The 19,592-nt window shown below is 37.8% G+C and overlaps 1 protein-coding gene and 1 long non-coding RNA gene across 4 annotated transcripts in view; both read right to left on the bottom strand.

Annotated features, from left to right (window-relative positions):
• Positions 1-86: 86 nt before the first annotated feature.
• LOC129349172 (uncharacterized) lies at positions 87-4,718 on the bottom strand. 2 transcript variants are annotated; one of them, XR_008602070.1, is made up of 4 exons: positions 4,338-4,718; positions 3,414-3,514; positions 2,541-2,682; positions 87-1,657 (listed from the first exon to the last, which is right to left on the bottom strand). It is a non-coding gene; the product is annotated as an uncharacterized LOC129349172 (long non-coding RNA). The 2 variants fall into 2 exon arrangements; XR_008602069.1 differs by lacking the exon at positions 2,541-2,682 and having other exon boundaries at positions 4,338-4,703.
• A 3,249-nt stretch (positions 4,719-7,967) lies between these two features.
• Positions 7,968-19,592, bottom strand: part of unc5ca (unc-5 netrin receptor Ca) — a 193,514-nt gene continuing 181,889 nt past the window's right edge. For both annotated transcript variants that reach the window (XM_023280866.3, XM_023280867.3), the window contains 5 exons: positions 18,736-18,969; positions 16,968-17,117; positions 16,105-16,269; positions 12,687-12,865; positions 7,968-9,855 (listed from right to left, as the gene is read on the bottom strand). In XM_023280866.3, coding sequence (XP_023136634.1) covers positions 9,693-9,855; positions 12,687-12,865; positions 16,105-16,269; positions 16,968-17,117; positions 18,736-18,969 — 891 coding nt within the window. In that variant the 3' untranslated portion in view covers positions 7,968-9,692. The remainder of the gene's footprint in view (positions 9,856-12,686; positions 12,866-16,104; positions 16,270-16,967; positions 17,118-18,735; positions 18,970-19,592) is intronic.

Raw genomic sequence — 19,592 nt, 5'->3', positions numbered from 1 at the left:
ATTTACATAAATCCTGATATTCTAGAGTCTTAACTGGAATATTTCTAACATTAATCTTTTTGTATTGTGCTGATAAACAACAATAACCCAACTTTCAGATAATATTTATTGTCTGTGACTGTGAGACTAAATTCCTCCAAATTCTGGAACTTTACATGCAACAGCTGTACGAATAAATAAAAACAGAATCTGTTCATTTCCACATTATGCACATTTATTTATTCTTAATATCTCAGACTGAATGGTAGCTGGCAGTAAAACAAACTCATCTGCTGGACTGCATCCCAAAATGAAACATGGACAGAATTTAACACTCATGTATCCATGGCAACGCTAAAGTTTCTGCTTCTTACCAAAGTTCACATCACAAGTAAAGATTTTAATATAAAACTAACCATAAGTATTCTGATTAGAGGTAGACCGATATATCGGCCGGCCGATATTTTGGGCCGATACATGGACTTTTTTCAATATCGGCCATCGGCCGATATTTACAAATAAAAAGCCGATTTGTGATCAGGCACCTGTACGGGCAGCTGCCGCGACCGCTTTTCCCTTAGATGGACCCCCGGCACTCAGAGAGCAGAGCATGAGCGGAGCGAGTGAGCCAGGCAACAACAAGCCTAACCCTAACCACTTTCAGGTTACTTTTTAATTGTATTTTTTGTAAACTGTAAGTATTTTTTTATGTTATTGTACTTTTTCACTTTTTGTGTTAAATAAATGTTAGAGTTCTACTAGTGTGTTTAATTTGTAATATATACATGTATATACTTTTAGTGTTTAAATTGCCTTTTGTATTTGATGTGCTTTAAAAAAAAAAAAAAAGGATATCAGCCTTAAAAATCGGCTTCTACAATCGGCTTTAGATATCGGCCATCAGCTGAAAATTTTTTTAAAAATCGGTATCGGCATCGGCCTTTGAAAATCCCACATCGGTCGACCTCTAATTCTGATCAATACTTCATGATCAATATCAGGACAGATGTTACAATTCCAGCTGTTACATTAGACTGCAGTTATTCACAGAGAAATTAAAACATCACATTCCTCATGAAAACTAGATGGGACTTTTATTAAATAAAGTGTTGGTGAATAAACAGTGTAAAAAGTGCAAAGCAGCTACATTAAATCAGGAGATGTGAGGCTTCCACAGCATGGATCACCATCTGCTGTGTTGATTCATAGCTGAATGTCAGAATGAACTGAGCTAGAAAAGCTGCTTTGAGCTGCAACATTACGGTCTGACAATCCAACATCATCACAGTTTTCATCTGTTGTTTTGCTCCAACATGCTGTGAAGTTCAGTTTTTACCTGAATCAATACAGAGATTCTATTTCCAACCAAGACTGGAAGAAAAATTAGAAGGTTATGAGGTTATTAATGCAACTAAATCCTTTCAGATGGAAGGATTTACTTCTAAGTTCTAATTCAAGTTTCAGTTGGAGCACATTGCATTCACAAAGAAAAACAGTGATACCTTCATAGCAACATTTAATAAACCTAAAGCTTCCCTGTTGGCACATTGGTGGAGTTTGTTACTGAGCATCTGAACCTTAAATCCAGTGAGACGACCATCTTCAGTCGAGGCCAGTCAGAGAACTTCAAGACCTTCCATCGGCTGGACCAGATGTGGCATCATGTCCCTCTGAACATCTGGATGACAGGAGAAAAGACAGAAATCAAATACAGATCACAGAAATACAATTTATTCACTTTCATCATTTTATAAAAGTAGCATGAACTTTATTAAAACTTCACAACATCAGTAACGAAAGTAAATGTTTTTATCTCATGTTGAAGCTAAATTTAAAGTCAATTTTAATGACAGTTTATCCTGAGAGGAGTGAAAATGGAGCTTTTTTTTCCATTTTAGAATATTCCCTCAAAATATTCTGTTTATTATTGGCTTTAGAAGCATTTTTCTTTATTTATTTTTAGATACCTCAGACTGATGCACTTTGCTGGTTTGCAGATAATTTCATGTACAATGACAAAAAAGATCTTCTATTATAACATATTTTGCTAAAACAAGAACTGCAAACCTTCTCAACCATCTCTCAGTCTGCAAAATTCCAACTGCGACCAAGAATTATCTGATGTACTTATTATTATAATCTTTACTGAACCAGCCCTGGAATTAATAAAAATCTGTATATGGATATGATTTTCTCTGATGGGACCACTAAAACTGCATACAATAAAGTAAATCTCTTCTGCACTGCACACATACTACACTTTTGTATAACTCTGGATGTCAGAGTAAAGGCAGACAGATCCACCAATCAGCCACAACATTCTGACCACTGACAGCTGAAGAGAACAACATCCATCATCTTGTTCTAATGCAACGTTCTGCTGGGAAACCTTGACATTCATGTGGATGTTTGACATGTACCACCACCTAAACACTGCAGGACAAACAACCTCCTAGTCTCCATGGCAACAGCAGTCCTTGATGCCAGCTGCCACCCTCAGCAGGACAAACTGAAACTGCTCAGGAGTGGTCCGAGGAACATGACAGAGCGAAGCTGTTCACCTGGGTTCCACACTCCCCACATCCAGATCTGATGGAGCATCTGTGGGATGGTCCAGGATCAGCCTGGTCTAGGTAGGACCCACTCTGCAACCCACAGGATCCACAGAATCCACAGGACATCCCCAGAGGTTCTGATGAACCACTGGGTCAGAGGAGTTTTAGCAGCATAAAGGGACCAACACATTATTAGTCAGGAGGTCATAATGTTGTACTGTTATATTGTTATGCAGATTATATGATCAGTACATGTTACCATCAATTATAACATCCACATTGATCAGGAAAAAAAAATTCAGATCATTCAGAAACTGTGAGGTTAAACCTAAAAACACAGACCTCAACAGCAGTTTGTTTCAAAGCAGAACACCAGCTGGTTTTCACTAAAGAAGCTTTCAGAGTAACAATTAAATGACAGTTTTGTTCTCATTAAGTTCACAGAGTCAGAGTCAGCCTAAATAATGTACACACATCAGGAAAAGAAAAACTTTTATAAATATTTCATTTATATAAGTACTTCTACACATATAGATTCCTCTTTCTAAGTTTGATCAAATCACGATAACTCTGTGTCCTGTTGTATGATGTTTTCCCAACAGATGGCATTACCCTCATGAATGGAGCATCAACAAGTGACGTCTACAACACAACAGAAATGTCTGGAAGCCAGTGGCCACCACTTTGAGCCCCTCTCATAATTGTAGAGGCTAAAGATAACTTTTATTAATCTTGTGGTGTCTGAATAAATTTGGTATTGAAATATTTATGCAAGTTTTTCTTTTCCTGATGTGTGTCAACATTATTTTGGCAGACTCTGTATGATGGGTTTCTGACAGGTCACAAGGCAACATCTTTTTATAATAATGACAAACTTACCTGCATTCTACAGGAGTGATTTTCCTCATGTGCAGGTAAAGATGTGTGAGGAGCTTAGAGATGACAGGAGCAGGAGTCATCCTCACTAATTCAGCTTCCACCTAGAAACAGAAAGACCACAAACAAACACACTGATATACTCTCATTGCATTGAGAGACATTCTCTTACAAGGTTGTGTAAAAAGCAGCCTGTCCTCTGAGCTACTCAGAAATCTTCCTAAACGTGTAAATCATCTCAACAAAAACTAAAGCCTCAGTCAGAGATAACAGGAATCGCAAATTATAAACAACTTTCTTTGTTAACTCAGACTTTCTGCTTCAACCTCACATAAAAAGGGGAGTTTAACTCGTCAGGTGACTGAAAATGAACGGCTTGTGCAGTTCTATATCCAAAAGTAGGATGTTTCAACTCATGTTTTACTACAAATACATGCAATAATAAATAAATACAATGGCTGCTTGTTAGTTTATTCACTATTAATGTCATTTTATATACTGGATTGAACTTGAGCAGTGGAAGAGAGAAGGAATTTAATGAAATTATGGAGATTCAGAGAGGTAATGTTGCGCAATGTTGAGGGCGGTTTAATTCAAACCAGCTGAATGTTAAACTTCAGTGCAGCTGAACGGGTTTCAGTTAACCTTAAAGTAAAATAACTTTTTTAAAAGCTAAAATATACAGCAGAAAAATACAGGTTGAGAAGGTCATTCTAATAATGAGAGACAGCTGTGGCAGCAACTAACACAGGTGTTCAGCGGTAAGTTAGCCACCTGTGCTAATTAGCCCGCTAGCTAACTTAGCCGCTTAGCTAGCTAACGCGTCCGTACCAACTGCTCAAACACGACAAAACACAACTCTTCACAAGTCACTGACTTAACGTACAACAAAACAACGTCACTGGTTAGAAGTATTTATCTTCTTACCGTGTTTTACTCCAAAAACAAGGTCAACAGCAGCCACAGATGCTACCAGATGTGCTGACCATAGATATGTATAGAACGACAGATACGCTAGCGCGCTGTCTTCTATATGACTCTATGGTCTGACCAATCTCTGCTCTCAGGCTCCGCCCTCTGAGAACTTGTTGTGGTTTGGCTCTACACTTGCTGATGACAACTTCCGGTCTCAGAAAAAGAAAAAACTGGCCTTTTTTCATTTCTATCTCTTACTGATTTTATTTTTTTGTTATTCTAAATATAAAATGAAAATCAAAGCATTTTTAAAATTTCGTATATCCCTTTTTGATCATAAAAAATCATAAAATCCTGCTTTGTTTCTATGCATTTTGTGAAAATTTGAGGTTATTTCAACAAGAATTGCCAAAATTATTGGCCTGCGAAATGAATATATATATATATATATACATATATATACACATATATACACATATATATATATACACACAAACACACACACACACATATATATATATATATATATATATATATATATATATATATATATATATATATACAGGACCTTCAAAAAGTTGAAAATCCATAGAAAATCCATTCTGGGTCTGATAAATGGTGTCATTTTGATGTTTTTTTTTTTTTTTTTTTTTTTAGGAATATAATTTTTTTATTTAAAAACAAAAATATTTTTTCATGAACTAAAAGTTTATAATTAAGTTATTAAAAGACAGACATTTTTGTGGTTTAACTTATTACTCTGCAGAGGCTCCGCCTCCTTGGCACTGGAACAACTTAAACCACAAAAATGTTTCATTTCTATTTATCTGCATTTTTCATCTGTCTGCTACATTCACAGATTACTGCAAACTCAAAGTGCAATTTTAGCGATTATATTCAACATTTTATGACTTTTTGTAAACTCAAGCACTTTCAGTGTCTTCTAAAGTGGTCTATTATGGGATGGCTACACTGTTAGCCGTTAGCAGGACTGTCGTAGCTAACGTTAGTTCTGGTGGTAACAGCAACATGTTTTGCATTGAGGCGATACCATCGGCTTGAAGTGATGCAGTGATGCAGTCTTTGTTGCAAAATTTGCACACAACCATGCTTTTATCCAAGCTGCCATTGGGAGGATTTTTTAAAAGGGAAACTCTACTCCCAACAAGCATAATGTGGTCTCGTCTTCCTTCACTGTTCACCAAACCTCCTTGTGTGCTGACGTCACTCCTGTGTGTTCATCAGTGTTACTGTTGTGCCACAAATTAGGGAACAGAGAAAAGTGCAATTAAACGCGTTAATTTAATGCGTTATTTCCCCTGTAATTAATTAATTGAAATTAATGCGTTAAAGTCCCAGCTCTAATATATATATATATATATGTATGTATGTATGTATGTATGTATGTATGTATGTATGTATGTATGTATGTATATATATATATATATATATATATATATATATATATATATATATATATATATATATATATATATATATATATTTTTTTTTTTTTTTTTTCCCCCATGGTCTACAAATTGCATTTCTGACCACCCCCTTACTATATAAGTGTATGGTGTGACACAGACCATGGTGAGGAATGTCTGTTGTGTTCAAGTAAGCCATCAAATGCACATTTTTAGCATTGCTTATAAATATAATTTATTAATTGTCTTAAAAATTCTTTCTTACACTTTGTACAGAAAACAATTAGAGGAGATAGAGAGGCAAGCATTCAGCAAGATTGAGCAAGACTCGTGAAGCGTGCCAGAATTAGCTAAAATGGACCAACACTATCCCACACTAATCAAATCAAAGCACTCCTGATAGTAAAATCAAAATGCATTTACAAGGACAGCTCTAGTTACAGACTTCTATCATGATAACCAATGCCAATTTTGCATAGTAGACACTGCTTTTACAAAAAAGGAAAGAGACTTAAATACAAAAACAGAAAAAAATTGAAACATACAAACTATTATCTAACTGTACTTCTTTTTTTATTCTGAAATTTTGCCATAAGTAGCCAACAGTACACAACTGTACATACTGTAGATAAAAAATATTTTTTACATACTTTGATATCTTAACACTACTTTCTTCATTTTCACATCATGAAGGATCATCTTCTGGAGGCCGACATGTGCTCACCTCATATGAAAACTCCCTTTTTACTTTTTCTCCATTGACAGAAAGTCTATCCTGCTGGTAAACTGTAGACTTTTTGGGTAAAGTTATGTTATTACCAATACCTACATTTCTTAACTGATTTGTTTCAGTTAAAAATTCGATTTTGTGTAAGTGTGAGTTCAGGCTCCAAAAGCTCTGAGTTGCCAGTGATGTTGATGATCAAATTGTGTGAAAGAGACATCGCCATGCCCTTTTAGGTTCATGTTTTGTTCTGAAACTAACTGAAATGATGACTTGACGTTTTAGGCTTTTATCCTCATAACATTTTCATGACTCTTCCCTTTGACTTCCTTGTATCTGACATCAGCAGTTATATTTGAAAACATACAAAACATCCATTCTGTCATTTCACCATACACCTTTTCTAATCTGGGCTGTTCAAAATTAAGACATACATACTTTGAGGCCTCTGTGTCTATTTCATCTACATTTTATCCTGATATAAGAGGTCTGAATATTAAAGTTGTACGTTTCTGACTGACTGAACAAAGAAAGAAAAATCAATGCAAGATTTCCTGTGCGGTCGGCCACAAGATGAAATCCGTTACAACCAGGTATGTGACCAGATATGACCTTTTGTATCAGTGTTAAACCCAACCTCTGCTTATCTTTTTAAAATTTTTTTTTAACATATCCTCCTCAGTATCTCCTCTACATACCTGATATTCAGTTTCATATGGCGTCTCTCCATAATTTACAACAGAAATATCTTGACTCCAATTTTTGAATATTTTACAAGCATTTCCTTCCAACTGAATGTTCACATTGTCAATATCCCCATGGAGATTTGACAAATAAGCCACCAAAAATAAGGCTGTTCTTTTTTCTACAAAGCTGGCAAATTGGAGTGATACCTTTTCATCAGACACTGTTGACCCGAGTCAATACATACATTTGAAAGCCAGCCTTAGTTCACAATGCTGTTCTGGAAAACACAAATATATTACACTTCACTTTACATAGACCCCTTCTGTTATGTTGATTTTTAGCTCTAATTTTCAACTTTTTTCAATAAATACACTGAGTTGGAATGTTAGTTGCTGACAGAAAGTTGTTTGAGAGAAAGGGCAAGTAGCTGATATGTTACAGATCCCACCATACAGTTCACACCTATAAACATACTAAAATGTCAAAAAAATAATAATGTTAATGTAAATAATAATGATCACTGGACAACCCCTCCCCCCCAAAAAACATTATGGTAATACAATGACATTAGGATGAACATGATAATGTAATGTATTTACACATTGCAGACGATCAAAGAAATGCAAATGCTGTTATTCTGCAAAGGCCACCGGATGGTGCTAGTGACCAGCGAAGTCACAGCAGTGATCACAAATGAAATCACATGTGGCCTGACAGCAGGTTACCACTGGCAACTTGTGATGATGGGACACTGAACATATGAAATATATATATATATATATATATATATATATATATATATATATATATATATATATATATATTAGTAAATTAAAATATGATTGATAAAATCTGTATATTGGGTATATTTAGCGGTAATGAATGATATCGGCTGTATTTAATTCACTATCACATAATACAATGGTACTTTGTATAGTAAATGTATTAAAAAACGCTTGCGTTTTCACTTCCGGTTCATTCCTTTTTGCTTTGTTTCTCTTTTCTCTGAGTTAGACCCTGCCCAGAAACAAGCCCCAACACTAGCAGAAAGACTCCTGAATTTGAGATTGTGGTTAACCAAATGCTTAGACAAGACTGGAGTACTTCACCCTGCATCCACAAACAGCTCTTCTTTGTGAAGGACTAAAGCAGCAGCTTTACTACAGATAGCATGGTGATTTTTGTTTGAAATGTATTGGTAGAGATGTGTTTACTATTAGCAGTTTGGTAATGGGAAACCTGCTTTTTTGGAGAATAAAAATAAATGAAAATGCTGATTCCTATAAAGCAAATATTTTAGTATACTGTGCTGCAGGATACTGAGCATAAGAATGAATGGTGTGGATGTCTGCTTCTTTTATCTGAATATCGTAAGTGCCATCTTACATACACTTTAAACCGAAAAAGTTTACAAGTCTGTCATGTACTACTAAAAGTGGCAAATAAAAAACATACCCTGCATTAAACAGGAGTGTAATCATCTTTGGATTGGCTTTTTTTTTTTACTGTCACTGACAGCAACTGTCAGTTGCCTTTGTGTTCAGTTTCCTGTAACCTGGAGTATTTAATATCTTCATGCATTTTGGAGGAAAGCCACAAACTCCATCCTTATTCTACAACTAACTGATTTGATACCAGCCAAAAGGGTAAACCTGTTGTCTCGGGCTTGTTTCTGGTCAGGACCCTTGATTGACAGTCACTGTGTAGCAAATTCTGTTAGCAGGAAATGATCCACACATATGGACAGCAGAATACATAGAGCGTTCCCTAAGAAACGATATAAAGACAACAAACTGTACTGGCAAACATGTACAGCCAAGGCTCACAAGAGAAGAGCCACTTATTTATCTCCACTCTCATTATCTGTTTTCCATCCAGATGATCACCTGCCATGGCTTCCATCATTTTGTGTTTATGTCCTCCCTCTCTTTTGTAATCACTTTAGCTTCTCTCTGTGTTTGCGCTCATCTTTCTACAGTTTCTAACTCACTCTTTCTTTTTCCTCAATTTACCTTCTCCCACTCTGCTGTAATCAGTTTACCTTCTCTTCCTTTATGGTTCTGTTCCATTTCTATAGAAGGTTTCCAAGGTCAGTACCTCTCTTACTTCTTTTTCCTTTTCTTCTGCTTGTCTTTGTTCAGTATTAAAGTAACAGCAAGAGAACACCTAGTGTTACGATAGACAAGGTCTTTGTTTTTTTTTTAGGCGCATGTATGTTTTGTTTGTTCCTGACAGTTAGGTAGGGTTTTCTCCTCCTTCGGTCACATACGACACTGCAACATCTCGTAAATACACACACGAAAAGATACATGTATAGTTCTCACACCAGCTCAAGCCCCTCTCCTTCTATCTATTACCATGTCATCATGATTACCACGGTCTTTAACCGCTGCTCAATCACCATGGTGACAACTTTCCTTTCTCTCACATCTAATTTGTTCATTGCCCTTGCTGCAGTATCAACCGTAGAGAATTCACGTGTAATCATCTTCAGAGTTCTGTCATTGTCATGGTAACCGCACTGCTTTGTCAGTGTTCCGTTGTCATGGAGGCGAGGTTACTGTCATGGCGACCCATTTCTTCCAGCACGGCGGCCAGTTCGTTTAGGTCTCCGTCGGGGAAGTGTTGGGCCTCCCAGAGATCGAGAATCACGCCTGTCGGACTGGACTTGGTGGCAAAGTAGTTCAGATATCTGAGAAAAAAACATGAAGAAGAGGATGAGGGACAAAATATTTGAAATATTATGAGCAGAAAAAGTTTTATTCGGACAGTGAGTCAGTGATTTTTTCCTTTAAAGACACTTTTTCGTCATTCACAATTTAAAACGGGAGACAGGCTGCAGCAACAAATCAAAAGTGAAGTCAGATCTGAGACACCTGTGGAACTATCCCATCAATATCACAAAGCATGATACAATATTTGTCAGTGCAAGACATAATATACAACATGCAAACTATTTAAGCTGGCATTTCAACTTTCTTAACAGTTTATTTGGGAAGTTTGATGAGATGTCACAATCAGTTTGAAAAGCCTCTGGGCAAACTCCTTTTAAAAAATCAGTCAATCTGGAAGTGTCTAATATATAATCGATGTGCCAAAAAGAAAATAGCATTCTGAGAAATGTACCATTTTCTCCCATAATGCACTGTAAAGGTGACAAATTATTGCTCTCTTCAAGACTCTGAATTATAGGCTTTAACGTTGGTTTGTTAGAATGTATTGAAAGCACTTATCAGACAATATAGCAAGACAGGCAGAAAAAAGAACTAAGTATAAAGAAACATCCTTGATTAAGTCCTCAATACCACATATCAAATGCAATGCTAAAAGAAACATGCAGCTGAATCCTTTTAAGAGAACTTGTAATTTTGAATGTTTAGTCAAACCTTGTTAACAAATAAGGAAAATAAAATATATTGAAATTGCATTTGAGCAGGAAAATGTGCCAGAAATTTAACAGTGGATTTGTGCTGGTAAGTACTCCATCCTTCTGGAGTCAAGTACACAATGGTTGCAGAGGAAAAGACTGACACTGAGCCATCTGTGACAAAGATCTCAATGTTGCTTTGAAGTCCAAAACCCATCAGATTTGAGTCCCATGGGGGTAAAACTGAGACTTTCTGTTCCTCCGTAAATCCTGTGATTGTACTGCTGGCACACGCTGATACTGTTTAAATACGACCACAGACATGCATATCTTCCCTCTGCTCCTATCTGTCATTTTCTCCTCCCACAGATTTTCTTGTTTTTTCACATTTTCTCCCATTTAAAACATCTAATGAAACAATTTTCATTACATTCTTTCTCACTTTGTTTCGTTCTGTCTCGCTCTCTGTGTCAGACTCCATCTGTCTGCAGTGTGCGATAAGAAGCATCCTGCTGTTAAGTGAACTCAGCAGCTGAGATTGACCTTTCAAGTGTGTGTGTGTGTGTGTGTGTGTGTGTGTGTGTGTGTGTGTGTGTGTGCTTTTCCACTATTTCTTTCAAAGCCCTGTTGGTACAATACACCAAAAAGTTTACAATTACAGCTCTGGTTTCATTGTATATACAAGACAAAGTTCTGTGAGTGAAAGATGGCGGTGACGGCGAAGCATGAGTCACACTTTGAAGTCAAACAGATGCAGCTACAAAAGCAGACAGGATAAGAGATGGTATTTCCTTGATAGGGCATTTTATCATGGTCCTTTTAGAAGAGTACCTTTTAGCAGAAATGTGGAAGTAAACAACAATTTGGCTAGCGGTTCACCCACTGATCGGGAATATTTGGTGCCCACATCAACAGACTGCTTCATGAGCTGGCTGCCTGGTGGGACAATGATGCGCACTTGTGCCCAATTATCCTCTCAATATCTGGCTCTGCTTCGGTAGCTGCTGGTAAATGAGCCTCCAGAATGAATCATTGAGACACACATCTGTGGATAGAGATACTAAGGATGCTACCTGTGAGTCAAATGCGTACGGAAAGCAGTGCTGCATTTATTCTACAGGGAGTCTAAAATGTATTAAAAATGAGTAACCAGATTTATGCTTTTTTGTACATCTGTATGTCACTGTGACAAAAGACCATCACATACCATTAATGCGATTTAACTGTCAACGTGATTAGGCCTCTGGGGTATTCGCATGCGCATTTTTATCTTTAAGGAGACTAAATAAGTAATAGAATAAGAGGACGGATATGACTGCATTTCAACTGAGCTGCACCATCTGATTTTGTTTAGTTTTGTTTATTATCTTTCCAGAAATTCTCTTTCTGTCTTTGACTGTCAGACAAAGTTAAGAATAGGACATAATTATTACAACTACAGACAGACATTAAACAACAAATTCCTCCACAACATCACCAACAATGAAATACAACAAAATAAAAGTGTCATATACCTAAAATCACCTGCATTTGTTTAACAGACCTTTACTGGAAGGTGTAAATTATCTCTGGGCATCAACCTGCACCTTTATCCTGGTGGTGACAGCTACATATTCACCATAGTGATCACTGAAGCTTACCCACCGTCAGTGTTATACTGCATTGTTCTTGGCCCGCAATCTCATGAGATATACAAACAACCTTTTTTAGTTTCTTCTTTTTAACTACAGATAGTGAAAAATACCAAGAAATGAAGTGGAAACTTCTCCACAAGTGAACCATAAAAGAAAACCAGCGTGGGTCTATTCACTCCAAAGTGTTGAAGCTTCCGCACGAAATATAATCATTATAATCCTCTCCTGTAGATGACACATACATTTAAATTCTGCATTAATTACTGTCCCCAGATATTTACATTCATCTGCAAGTCAGTACCATTAATAGGTACTTGTTCATATGCCTTCCTGCCTGCTCTGAAATCAAAGATCATTTCCTCGTCTTAATCACCCGGGACTTGATTCACATCTCAATTCACAAACAGAGTTGCTTTCTCCTCTGCTGTTGAACGAGGTGAGGCGGGTCCCATTTCATTTGAGAAATGATGATTTAAATCAGGCACCTACGGGAAGCATATATGAAATAAATGTGGGTGTCACCTGTCCAGGTTGAGTTTGTGGGCCAGCATCCTCCAGTCATTGCCTCTGGTCTGCGGTGCATCCAGACTGCCGCACAACTTCTGTCTGATGGATAAAGGAATGCGAAAGGCATTGGGCCCAACTAAGGTTGTGATATTGCTGGCAGGGTCCATTAGGGATGTGTCTATGCACTGGAGCTCCTGGAAAGATGAGAAGAAGTTGGTCAGTTGTTAGTTAAAAGAAAAAAAAAGATCTTTTTGAACTAAAAATTTAGTTAGGAAAAAATAAGTTTCTGCATGTTGTACTCAGAATATTAAAGCATATGCTGCTGCATTCGAGACAAATGAGAACAGGAGCAGCTCTACAGACTGTATATATTGAAACCTAAAAAAGCAAGATATGAATCATAATATGCAAACAGGTGGCCACCATTGCAGACTCAAATTCATCACATTTCTATTTCAAACATCCTCTTGGCAAAGATTCTGCACATCTCTTTGTTGTTTGCCTTTGGTGTGACCAATTACACATGAGCCTCCTAATTAATACAGGAGTGAAACAAACACAAAAATCTGTTCCCGAGCACTCACTCTCTCTCCTCTCGCTGTCGATCTTGCATCTTTGTAAACCTTCATCCCATTAATCTGCCACTCCTGGGTTGAAAGGAGGCAGCAGTCTAACGAGTGTGGCTTGGCAGAAGGAAACAACAACTGCCACTGTTGATGTGAATGATTACTATTCACTGCATCGACTTAGCCCCAATTTATAGCACAAAGCTCTCTGCTGTTGAAGACTGAATGACTGATGTGAAGGGACATCTCCGTTTCTCTCTTGAAATAATAAATGCTTTAAAGCTGCTTTACGTTCCACTGTTCAACACGCACGACACTGGTTGACAGTCTACAACATTTTAGTTAACAGGCAGCACACAGAAAGAGACTAACACAGTTTTACTTTAGATATCAGCTCTCTTTATCATACATCGCTTTGAATAAGAACTGAATCCCCTTTGGATTTTGTCTATTTTTGTATGTATCTCATACTAAACTGTGTCAGATCTTCAAACAAGATCTAACATGAAATAAATGCAATACAAGTAAACAAAAAAAAAGAAAAAAATACAAGTTTTAAATAACAATTGTATGTACTGAAGCGAAACGACTATTTAATACCAGCTGGGCTGTGTGAAAAAATATTCACACCCTTGGTTACTTAACTTGCAGCTGAACAAGACACATTCAGGCCTGATCACTACCAGCACTGCTCATTTGAATCATCCTTTAATAGACCGTTTTCAGAGGTATGAAGCAGGCAAAAAGTTGCACACTGTTTCTAATTCAACGCAGCAATGAGTAAGATGGTGATTGAAATCAACTCTGGGGAAGGTTACAAAGCTGTTTCTTCTAAGGCTATGGGATGTAACAGATCCATAGTCTTTTTGGAGAAGAAGTGCAAAAATAGTGAATTTTCCCAGCAGGTCTCCTAAAATTCCTTCAAGAGCACAACGGCAACTCATCCAGGAAGTGACAAAAGATCCATGAAGACCCATTCAAGAAAATGAAGGCACTTTCTCATCCTCGTAAACGTCTGTCTAAAAGACTGTGGGCAAAAATGGCATTCATGGGAAAGTGGTGCGTTTAACCTAAAGAAATACTCACATTCACACTCGCATTCACACCTACAGACAATTTAGAGTTACCAATTAACCTGAGCATATTTTTGGACTGTGGGAGGAAGCTGGAGTACCCAGAGAAAATCCACACATGCACAGGGAGAACATGAAAACTCTACACAGAAAGATTTCAGGAAGGCCCGGACGCAAACCGGGGATCTTCTAGCTGCAAGGCAAAAGTGCTAACCACCAATCCACTGTGCAGCCCAAGGTTCTATGTACTAAGGAAAAACTTGACCTGTTTGAAAGACAGTTGTCCCATTATATCCTTTGTACACCAAACAGAATTCCTCAAAACAAACATTATACATACGGTGAAGCATAGAGGTAGCAGTGTAATACTGTGGGAATGCTTTGCTGCTCCCTCTTCCTGCCTAAAAGGGACACAGTTGCATTGCATCTTTGTTAGTTTAACAACTGTCTGAGGAAAGTCACAACGGCAAATCACTGCAGCTTCTTTAATCGGATATGTTGGAGTTTAGTACTCTGGACAACTCTTTGAATTTGTTTTCATTTGAGGTCAAAAGAAAAGTAGGCTAATTGTCTGCAAATGTAAACAGAAAATCATGTGCACCCATGAGACCTAGTATGGGTGCTCTTCACAGATATATCAAAGACACATCAGTATCTGTATGCGGATTAATGGGCAACATAAAACTGCAGTACAAAACACTATGAGAAGGCTTGAACACTGTCTCTTTCCACCTGACAGAAGGTTTACTATCATAGCTCTTCATAAAAAAATGAATTCTCATCAAATTTTTTTGATGAAGTCTTGTGTTTGTGTAACAAAATGAATTTCAGCGAATACATTTTAATCAGTTCTTGCAAACACTGATATCAGTAAAAGTCTCAAAAGTCAGGATGACTTAAAAGTGAGGTCAGGATGGCGGGGGCAAGTTGAAAAAAAGTACAGCAGAGCTTCTATATTCAATGTAGGCAATGTGTTTGGATAAGCAGTGGAAGAAGATGGCAATCTTTTAATCACTTTAATGTTAAACTACTCTGTACATTATTGTTAGGGTGAATCAGTTCTGTTAACTGGAGATACCTAGAAGCCATTATACAACTCTGACAAGACGCAACTCAAACTACACGACATATTTTTTTTTCAAACTCTCACACCTTGACTGCTCTCATTTTGCTCAATGACCCTTTCTGAAGAGGACAAAACAGTCTGTGTAAGTCTCTTTGCCACTGCAAATGCTTTTCTATAACTGGTGGGGAAAAAAACAACCCTGTCTCTCTCTTAAAAAACTTACATGGTCATACATGGGATGAAATATTCTAGAGTACAATGCTATTACCCCTGACCACCGTCGGAGAATTCAAGGTGTGACATGCCAAAAGCACTGTCTGCCCTTCGACCAAAACTGTTCACACATAGACACACACACACACATTTTCAGTGACTTTCTGGTTACATGGCTGAGCAAAATCAAAGACAAGTTATTCCATTCGTGTTATCTGACCTCCAGCCCTGCTATGAATGATTGAACAAAGTCACAGAACCATAGCAGGAACCCTGACTGTCTGACAGACAGAGAGAAACTTAGTGACTTTAGGACCTGCAGTGCCGGAATGTAGAAGTTGGAAGAAGGTTGTAAAATGAATCCCTTTCTCTTTCTGTGTGACTGTGTTCATCTGGTTTTATTATATATAATGCTATTCTCCCCTCAACCCAAGAAAGTTAAAGTTGTATTCTACATTTATCTCAGATAAGCATTGTGTCATAGTGTGTTGGTGCATGGATTTAAATAAACTTGCCTCCTCCAATGTGTTGCTGAGCTGAAAGATCTGTCCTTCTCCTTCTACCTGCCGTACACACAGTTTGCAGCTGATCTCCGTGATCGCCGAGCTCAGTCTCTCCAGGGTGAAGGTACAGTGAAGAGTTCTCTGACTGCCACTCCACACCTGGTAGAATGGGATCTCCTAGAGCAAGCACAAATGCACAAATAATAATATGCATGTTTTCAGGCAGGTAACCTGATGGATCATTTTTCAATTTTGGCTATGATTCTGGCAAAATATTAATGACTGTACCACAAAAACTATTACCTATTGGCCATAAAAGCAAAAAAAAAAAAAAATTTAAAAATAAAACACAATACTCTTTTTTTCTCACACAGTATGCCTCTGAATGGCACCAAACTACATTTTTCAAGCTCCTGTTGGTGTCAGTCAGAGAAAAACAAAAACACACCTGCCTCTTCAGGTGAAAAATAAATGGCTGGTGGAATATTGGAACAGGAAAAAAGCATGACCATTCTTTGTCCAAATTTGCACCATCTTATAACTGGTTTGTAATGTTCTATCAATTGTGCCATCGAAGACCACATGTGCATAGCAATGAGCCGACAACATTTCAGGAGCCTACTGACATTATTTCTGAAGTTATGGCACTTCAAACATTGCTCCACAGATCGGCACAAGGAAAAAAGCGCAAAAATCGACATGATGACACCCTTTTTAAGAATTTTTAACTCAAAAGCTATGTTAGTTATGACCCCAGATTCTTCTCAGGGTCAACTCAATCAATACTGACCACTAAAAAAAAAATAATTTAAATTGAAGATAGTCCAGTACCTTGTAAAAATGTCTAACAGTGTACGTATATACATCTTTCTCACCTGATACTTTGCGATGAGTTTGCTCTTCCAGTGTGTGTGTGGCACGTCGTGGATTGACAGTCTCAGATTATGTGTGCTGTCTTTAAAGTTCAGAGTCTTTGGCTCATCCAGAAGCTTCCCTCCCATCTGTGTCTCCATCTGAAGAACCTCCTGCACAAAAGCCCACATAAAGAAATAACTCCTTCAGATTTCCTCTGCAAGTTTGCTTCTGCTTAATCTCGCTCACTGAACCATTTACTTTTTATACATTGGAGATTGTAGAAAGCCTTTTATTTATCTTGCGTAATTACTGCAGACAAGGCACCATAAAACTCTTGGAACACATGAAAGTTTTTCGTTGAGATAACATCGCACTTCTCCACAGTTGTATTCCCTGGATTTTAGCGAAGCTTAGCTCTGCTGCCTGCGCTGAACTGAAAAGATGCTCAGTAGAAACCTTGATTAATGCACCACCAGTCAATGTACTGCTGTTGTGAGATATAAATGCAATGAAGCATATCTTTAACATGAGACAGTAAAATTAAATGACTTCTATTAATAATGGAAATAACACACTGAAAAGTGAAGACTGATTATTTAATTGTCGTCCTCTTATTACCCCTTTTCTCTTTGCCAAAAGTTTTAAAGGACACTGTAACGAACTAGATTCAAAGGTGATTTAATGCATATATTGTGTGGTTTTGTTGTGATTTAGTATCTTGGATTTCAGGGAATTGGAAAATGTCAATTTTGTGAAGGAAAGACAGCAGCACACTTTACTTTGCTGTGCTGTGCTGCAGTTGTTTCAATAATATATTGCGTACACAGTTCTGGGGGGAATTTTTGTTCATCTTTTTAAAATGATGCCTGCAGATCAACTAGGCCCACATCAAGAGAGTACTGAGAAGGTGTCTGTACCCTACAAACCTTACAGTGTGCATAACAGTATACTGACAACATGTGTTTAAAGGCTCCTGAATTGCATATACACAAATAACCATTTGAGAACAAACACAACACAAACGCTCAGTTATAATTCATCAGTATGACTTCTGATGCCTCCTACAAGCTTTTCAAAAATAATCAATTCCTCCTTCCCTTCCACTTCATACGTGGCAGCTCTACTGCAGATACACAGCAGAGACGCTCCCCTGTGAAACACCAACCGATCAATTATACTACACAAAGTCTCCATCATTAAAAAGTCCACCTCTGAACTTTGTTTTCAAGCTGCAATTGTGCGTTTGAACGGGCATAACTGAATGTGTGTTGTTTGTGGAAAAGCGGGCATGACTGTGTGCTGCACTGACACTTGACTTATCACTGCATGCATAAATTACCAATGTTAATCTCCCGTATCAGATGGTCCCTTCAGTGCTTTGAATTTGTTTAAATTACAAAGCATTGCTGTTTTGACATTGCTTGACCCTGTTTTGTTTACTGCCTCTCAGCTCATTGCCAGAAGACTAGAGGTGAAGAAACGTCAGTTTATGACTCTATTCAGTTCTTTCTATTCAAGCTCCAATGTATTTCATTTCAAATGCAAATCAACAGTCACGTGTTTTAGTATCGGTGGTCCGAAAGAAAACAAAAATCCCTCACAGGAATAAAAATCACAGAACTGCACTCAGCTTAAAATATCACACTCCCTCTGTGTTATTCAAGGCTTTCTGTAAAACTTGGCAGAACAGTGCATGTAGATACATACTGTAGAATCCATATAGTGCATGTATGAGCATACAGGTTACAAATATATTGGATCGCGGAATTTTTCATTTCAGTACGTTACCTTGAGTGCATCTTGAGTGTCATCCAGACAATAGACCCTGATGTGATAGTCCAAAGTTGTGCAAGACACAGGCCCAAAAACAGCCAGTTTAAGCCTCTTGGCGGCTGCTTTGCCGATCGACTGACCCACCAGGCAGTACGTCCCCAGAGTCTCTGTCAGAATGTGACATGCCTCCAAGTCCATCTGTACATAGCAGGGGGTGGTGAAGTTCTCCTCTCCCACTACAACCACATCCTGTAGGATATAGACACACAAAAAGTCACACACAGTTTTTCGACAAAGTGTCTGGCTGGGTCCTGAGTGTTATGTAGATTTAGATTATTCTGATTTTACAAAGTGACCCACAGTCTAGTATATTTTGTTGTTCCCCTCTATTTGGGAATGGCTTTCACTTGTTCACACAAACCACTATTGGTAACACCAGGCTGTTATTTAAATATGGGCTTTATCTGAGAATTCATGGGCATTAAGCCACAGTTTGTCTGTTAACATAACACAACTGGACCTGCATTTGGAACCATTTTCCTCTAATGCAAACAACCCACGAGCAAGCAAGGTTGTGGTTTATACCAGGTGAATTTCACTGCTATACATAGGTATTTTTCATTGTAACTGCAGCACTAGTGTGCTCCATGAGCTGTGATGTGAGCTACACTATATTGCCAAAAGTATACGCTCACGCATCCAAATAATCAGAATCAGGTGTTCCAATCACTTCCATGGCCACAGGTGTATAAAATCAAGCACCTAGGCATGCAGACTGCTTTTACAAACATTTGTGAAAGAATGGGTCGCTCTCAGGAGCTCAGTGAATTCCAGCGTGGAACTGTGATAGGATGCCACCTGTGCAACAAATC

The sequence above is a fragment of the Amphiprion ocellaris genome, chromosome 6 (assembly GCF_022539595.1).
Source record: "Amphiprion ocellaris isolate individual 3 ecotype Okinawa chromosome 6, ASM2253959v1, whole genome shotgun sequence".
Classification (NCBI taxonomy): Eukaryota; Metazoa; Chordata; class Actinopteri; family Pomacentridae; genus Amphiprion; species Amphiprion ocellaris.
Note: the sequence above shows the minus strand (reverse complement) of the source record. Positions and strands in the feature narration are given on the sequence as shown.